General features: G+C 44.1%; 1 protein-coding gene across 1 annotated transcript in view; it reads right to left on the bottom strand.

Annotated features, from left to right (window-relative positions):
• The window catches only part of GNPTAB (N-acetylglucosamine-1-phosphate transferase, alpha and beta subunits), a 42,945-nt gene that overhangs the window by 14,572 nt on the left and 21,866 nt on the right, over positions 1-6,507 (bottom strand). Inside the window, exons 8-13 of the mRNA XM_006769398.2 lie at positions 5,568-5,729; positions 5,002-5,181; positions 4,617-4,787; positions 2,924-3,047; positions 1,622-1,825; positions 2-953 (exon numbers count right to left, since the gene is read on the bottom strand). Coding sequence (XP_006769461.1) covers positions 2-953; positions 1,622-1,825; positions 2,924-3,047; positions 4,617-4,787; positions 5,002-5,181; positions 5,568-5,729 — 1,793 coding nt within the window. The remainder of the gene's footprint in view (position 1; positions 954-1,621; positions 1,826-2,923; positions 3,048-4,616; positions 4,788-5,001; positions 5,182-5,567; positions 5,730-6,507) is intronic.

Raw genomic sequence — 6,507 nt, 5'->3', positions numbered from 1 at the left:
CCCTATGATGTTCTTTTCTCTGGGCACCTGGTTTTTCTGTGGAACAATCAGAGACGAGAGCTTTTCTTTGGACACACTTCCACCCCCCACTTTTTGGGTCCGACTTTCAGATCGAAAGCTTGCTTTGGTTCCCAAGTCCTGGGGTGGAGTCCGACGCTGGTAGTGGTCATTCACTTTTATTGTCTCTGCTGGGAAAGTCGACCTCTGTAATCTCTCAGGTGCTCCTAAGCTGTCCCGCCAGGTGCTTCTGTGAGCCCGTTTGGCCAGTGGGGCCGCCACACTCTCATTTCTTTCCTCTGTGTTGCCAGCCTGGTTTATTTTTACTCCAGCATCCTGTGAGTTCATCAGAAACGATGTCAGCAAGGCTGACTTTGATAGGTTGTATCCCTTCATAGTGATATCTCCACGTTCTAGTTGCAAATCCAGGTGAGAGAGACGCAACTGGGCCTCTTTTGGAAGAAGCGAAATATTTACCAGGGGAATTTTCACCTCCTCTTGGGATCTCCCTGTTGTGTTAACATCGTGTCTCTTGAACTTTGGGAAGCGTTTTTCTTCGGGAATATCCTCAAATGGGATTTCCACCTCTGGATGAAGTGTTACGGGGCTAACCAATGTCTGGTAAGACCTCTGGGTGGTGGAGTTCAGTTTCGGTTCTTCTCTTGTGTCAACCTCGACTGAGATCTGGATTTTGAACTCCTTGTCGTCCCTACTCTGAAGTGTGAGATTAAAATGTATTGTAGTTGCATTCATTCCACTGTGCATTATGAGGTGGATGGTTTTCCACTTATTGGCTATGGAAGCGTGTCGAATTATGGGGTTGTCACTGTAGGCGCCTTCGATTCCCCTTTTGGCTATTTCTGCGAAGCTGAAATAAGGCAGGCATTCACCTTTTGGGATAACATAGTGAGTCTGGTTTGGGAGAAGAGTTACTTTATATAATTCATGAAAATGATCTAGAGGAGAAAACACAAAAATGACTTTTTAAAAGCTAGCCATTTCCCCCCCTTTCCTTTAATTATTAGAGTTTTGAGTTTTCACTTTATAACAGTGACTTTAAATGGACTTTAAAATAGTCAGAAATTCTAACACAGAAGCTACTGGTATAGGGCTCCTTTACTGTGAAGCCACCAGCCATTGACATGGAATGCTGCTGTGTCTGACTTGCTAGTGAGATAGGACACAATTCTGACAGCAAGTTTCAATGATCGACTTCCATCTCTTGTCCATGTAAAAAAATACAACTGTCTGCAAAAACAACCTCTGTTAATAAGCTATCAACAAGATCCAGCATCAAAACTGTCTTTCTTTAATAAATGTCTTTTAATATTTCCAAATTAAGCCATCACCATATATTTTCAACTAAGGGGAATCAGCTTAGTGAAAAAGACAAGACACTGTAATAATACAGGAAAAGATGCGGCCTTAGTATTTACTGTTCTCTAAAGATCTGTGTCCTTCTCTTACTTTTAACTTACAACTAGTATGGATGCAAGGCTGGGAAAAGGATACACAGAGAATAATGACTTTAAATAACAACAATGAGCCGAAATGCTCTCTAATGCCCAAGGACTTTTATCCCCTTATTCTTTTTCAATAGATTATTATGACAATATATATATACCTTGCCCACAGTCGCCAGCATCAAACCCGCAGGACAAGACGTTGCAGGCCTGGTCACAGAACTTATCAGCGAGCCAGGAGTTTGCACACCCTTGATTACAGTAAGAGATACTGTTTATTCCTCCGCCAAAGTGCCAGGGCTGGACAGCTCCCAAGTTCCCGGTTCCCCCGCCTCCGGCACCGTAGCGACTCCCTCCACTGTTACCTGGAGGGGGGGGGGGGGGGGGGCAGAATCTTGCTCGTTTTACAATGTTGAAAAAAGCTCCTTATTTCTTCACAGCGTTTTCAAGATTGATGCCTGAGTCTTAGTCAGGAAGAGTTCCCTCTTTCCTTAGTAGAACAGTTCATGTAGCTAAGAAGAAAATAAACTGAAAGGGGGACATCACCTGATAGTGGGCTGGGCACCTACTAGCCGTGCCACCAGGAAGGACCTCAAACTGTCTCAAGGGGGCACCTATAGATGTGGATGGAGGAGCAGGAGAACAGGGAGGGGTCTTCCAAACACTGACTGTTAGAACTGCCCAAACATGCCCTAACATAGGTGCTGCCCTCATTGCCAAGTGTGAATGTCCTACCAGGGCCCTCTCTGCTCGTCTGTGTTCTCTCCCTGCAGCTGACCGTATTTCTCAGAAGTGCCTCTGACAGATCCGAGTGAAACAACTTGAGGTTCTGCTTCCTCCCATACTTAACACTTTTCCAAATCCGTTTCCCCACATGGAATACGGGGTGCCATCTGTGCATACAAGCTCTCTTTCCTAGGTGACTAAGAAATTAAGATGGATAATGTTTCATAAAAGTTTAAATTCTTTGTCCACTGAAGGGCAATAAATAAAACTAAAAAAAAATGTTATCGACAAGACCAAATATGAGCGTCTAAGAAAAGAAGAGATGCTGAGGAGAAGACATTTTACTTCATTTATCTCTTTTTCATTCACCGACCTAAGACATCTGCTGCTGGAAGCCACCAGCCAGGAGCTCCTACGAGAACCAGTTAGAGTTGTTCTTGCTCTTGAACATACATAATTAAGGGCAGTCCGTTTTTCATGTTTTCAATAATAAGAAAAGGCCTGTGCAAGTGCAGGGCCCATGTGGGAAAATGCCCCCATGTGGGAAAATGCCCTCAGCAATGGAAAATATGAATAAACTGGACCACAGCAGGACACTTGTCATCACCTCCAAAGAGTCTACGGATTACTCGTTATTTTAATACAGGAAAATGTTACTTCATGGTGCATGTTCAGTAACAATTAGGAATGAGAACCTTCCATAAACAGAAGCAAATTACCCTTGAATGCATCCTTACCAGAGCAATCCCCACCATCCCAATCACAGGCCGAGTTATTGCAAGCCTTGTCACAATAGCCGTCTTTAATCCAGGAACCTGGGCAGCCCTCAGCACAGTTGGGTACCGGCCATGTCAAATAAACCTATGACAAACAAAACCAGAGAGAATATACAACAGTTTCTGACAGTCATCCTTCTCAAATTAGAATTCTTTAAAACAAAACTGAGCCTCTGGAAAAGGGTTAATATTTCCCACGGACTGACTGCATTCATGGCGGGTATTTTGCTTTAAGTTTGCCTGGACCCGAAGGCATTTCCCCAGTTCTGCTCTCCTGAGGGTACTGACTGAGCACATTTACTCTGTTCATGACATGAGGAAAGCAGAGAAGGACTCAGCTCCCGGATCAGTTTCTCACACCGTGGTCTTATGATATTTTTGAAATAAAATAGCAACAGGTTAGGCTTAACTGGGAGTACAAGTGCATGCCAAAGTAGGTGGAATGTATTCCACACGAGCCACTGCTTTTCCGTGACAACTGTCACTAGCTCCTGAGTGTATCTGTGCATAATCTTGTACCGTGGCTGAGAAAAGCAGATGAACTCTGCACATCCTTCTCTGCCAGCGTAAGTTCTGTGGCAAACTAACCAGCCCAGCAACCGGAGCTGGGAGCCCCCCTGCCTTCACAAGGCCTGACATGGTTCATGGTGACTTCTGAAACTAAAATCATTACAAAAACCTGCGCCCCTTTGACAGTCCACATGCCTTTGCACATTCCATCTGTTTGGAATCTAGTGGACTCCGGACTTGTTCTTCAAAGTTCACCTCAATCCAGATGGGCATCCTTCCCCGTTTCTGTCTGATTTCACCCTCCCGGGTGCCCGCTGTTTAGCAGCCGGACACACCCGCCGGCATGGAAGTCACTGCGTGGAGTCACTGATTTGTGTGTCTTCCCTGTTAAGCCACAGCTCAACTCTGCAGCCGTACAAGCTAACACAGGGGAGGCCACTGAGCAGGGGCACAGGGCGGTGAGCACACCGGAGTGACACAAACAGCAACAGGAAAAGCAGCTTCGTGCACTTAGCACTTAGAGTTGCAGGGTTCATCACAAGCTTATGGTGATAAGTCTCCAGCTTATCGATGACTCCTTCCAACAACGCTACCCGGGTATTCCTGTTTCCCCCACTGGGCAGACAGGAAACATAAAGGTCAGGTCATTGCCGAGGGCCATAAGTAGCTGGTTCCTGGTCTGTGCTTCTCCATCCTGCCTCTCAAAGCCAGAGTGAATCCAGCCTCAGTGAAATTTCACCCACCCCTTTAAGCAGAAAATTGAGCTAACTTTCTATGTTGGTCACTCTGCTGACATTGTAACCATGATTTCGTGTTTCATGGTGATTTTGCTTTTTCTGCTGTGTTGTAGTAGAACATTTAAAGGGTCGGGGGAAAGAGCGGGTTCGGGGTGTCTGAGGATGTAGGCAAGCGAAAAAATACCAATCAATTAAAAGTTCCAATCAACTCAAATCCTCTTCCTTCTTCTAACATAGCAACTTAAAAATCTTTAAGTAGTTTTCTTTCTCCCAAACTGTTAACTCTCCTCATCAAATGCTTATTTGATCAAATCTGAACACAATTGTACACATATTGATTCCTGATTTCCCGCTAATAACTTCCAAGTGACTTCCAAGCCAGAAATTCCTTCCTCTTAGGTACCCACCTTTTGTCCTTTGGAGTGACTATAAAAATCATCTGGCCAGACATCCTTCCCAAACATGACATCGTCATTCAGGTAAATGAACTTCTGGGACAGCCCTTCGATGCGATGAATATGACTTTCAATAGCAGGTGAACTAAAGGTAGGCAAGTGGCTCAAATTTCGAAAAACATCCTTTGAACAGAAAAATACAAGAGAGAAAGACAGTGGATGAGAGGGTGTTTTTCTTTTATTTTTGGTTTTGGAAGGAAGGCAGGCAAATGGAAGAGTTAAAGGAAGGTGGAAATGGAGGTGAGGAGGGTGAAGGGAAAGAAATCAGGGGAAAGTAAAAGAACAGAAAAGACAGAACAGAAAACCACAGTCTGGTGATATACGGAAAGCCACATACCTGGTGTGTTACTATTGTCACCCGAGGATTATCAAGGTTCAGCCAGGACGGAATCTGCCCATTGGTGACTATGAAAATATTCCGAACCCACGGCGCGTGCCTCTCGATAGATCGCAGGGAGTACCTCAGTTCTTCATTATCTTCAAAACGGCTGGCAGAAACATCTTCATCCTGCTTGGACTGAGAAAAACACCTGGTGCTCGAAGATGTAAAATAGCCCTGAAGTTGCGCCTCCCCGTGTCTCCCTGGCCCTCTCTGCCCTCAGGGTGCTCTGGCACACTTTTAAAGACCCAGTCTTGCTTTGAAACATTATGAAAACTGCAAAAGACTCAGCACAGTTACAACAGCAACACAGATACACAGCATTTCTTTAACACACTTTTTTAGAAAAGGTTCTTGGATCTGATTCTCGGTCACTTGGGGTAATATTAACCAATCGCAGGGATGGGAACATTAGAAAAGTCCCAGTCAACTCAAGTCCTCTTCCTTCTTCTAACATAGCAACCTACAAATCTTTTAACAACTTAAACCGACTCAGGTTTTGAAAGGATCTCTGCATCCCTTACCTGGCTGATGGCACTCAGATCCCATAATAAATACGCAGGACTTAGGGTCAGTTCTTTCCCATCGATGGTCATGTTCTTCTTAGTCTGCTTATTCAGTTCTTGGAAATCTTTGGGGTTGTTCAATTTTAGGAGTGCTACACTGGCCTCTGAGTACAGGTGCAACTATAAAATGACAACAGGGTTACCGGGGGAAAAACTGAGCCCTAATGAAGAGACACCTCGAAATTCCCAGTTTAATCTTTAAGCTTTAAATATATATATATATAAAACATAGGCTATGTATTATATATAGTATACATCTAAATATATATTATACATATTTGAAGATTAAATGTTTCATACGTATACAAAATTGCAAGCCAATATCACCAAAAAAAAAAAGAGAAAGAAACCTAAACAGGTCAGATGCTTTTCCCAAATGAACAGAATGGGCCAGGAATTAAGAACAATAGAGTGGCAGGCCCTGGCGAAAGGGACATCTCAGGCCCCATCTGAAAGCTGCAGCCACTACTCAATGCCACCCAGTGCTGCCAGATCTAAGAGGACAGGCAATCTCCCAATTTCCTTTTTAAAAATTACTTAAAAATGTTTAGTTACAGTTGGCATTCAATAGAAATCTCTCAACTTTCAATGCCGGCTCAAATGATTCTGATTGTCATACGTTCCAACACAGCACATCTGGTCACCGGTCTCTGACCTGTGTTCTAAAATACTCTGCGTTCTGCTTACTCTCGGGGAAAGCCCTGAAGTGTAACCTCACTATAATTGGCGGGGACCACTTCTGCTGGCAGGGCGTCCGGATGGCTTTTGTGCCCACACGTAAGATGAATGAGTGTCTTTGGCAGAGCTGACGGGGGCAAAGCATTAGAAGTAATCATAAATCTAAGAGGGAACATCATAAGCATTAACACGTTTTTTGTTATCGATGTGAGAGACACAC

This window comes from Myotis davidii, unplaced genomic scaffold (genome assembly GCF_000327345.1).
Source record: "Myotis davidii unplaced genomic scaffold, ASM32734v1 scaffold120, whole genome shotgun sequence".
Lineage (NCBI taxonomy): Eukaryota > Metazoa > Chordata > Mammalia > Chiroptera > Vespertilionidae > Myotis > Myotis davidii.
The sequence above is the reverse complement of the archived record's forward strand: the minus strand, read 5'-3'. Positions and strand labels throughout refer to the sequence as shown.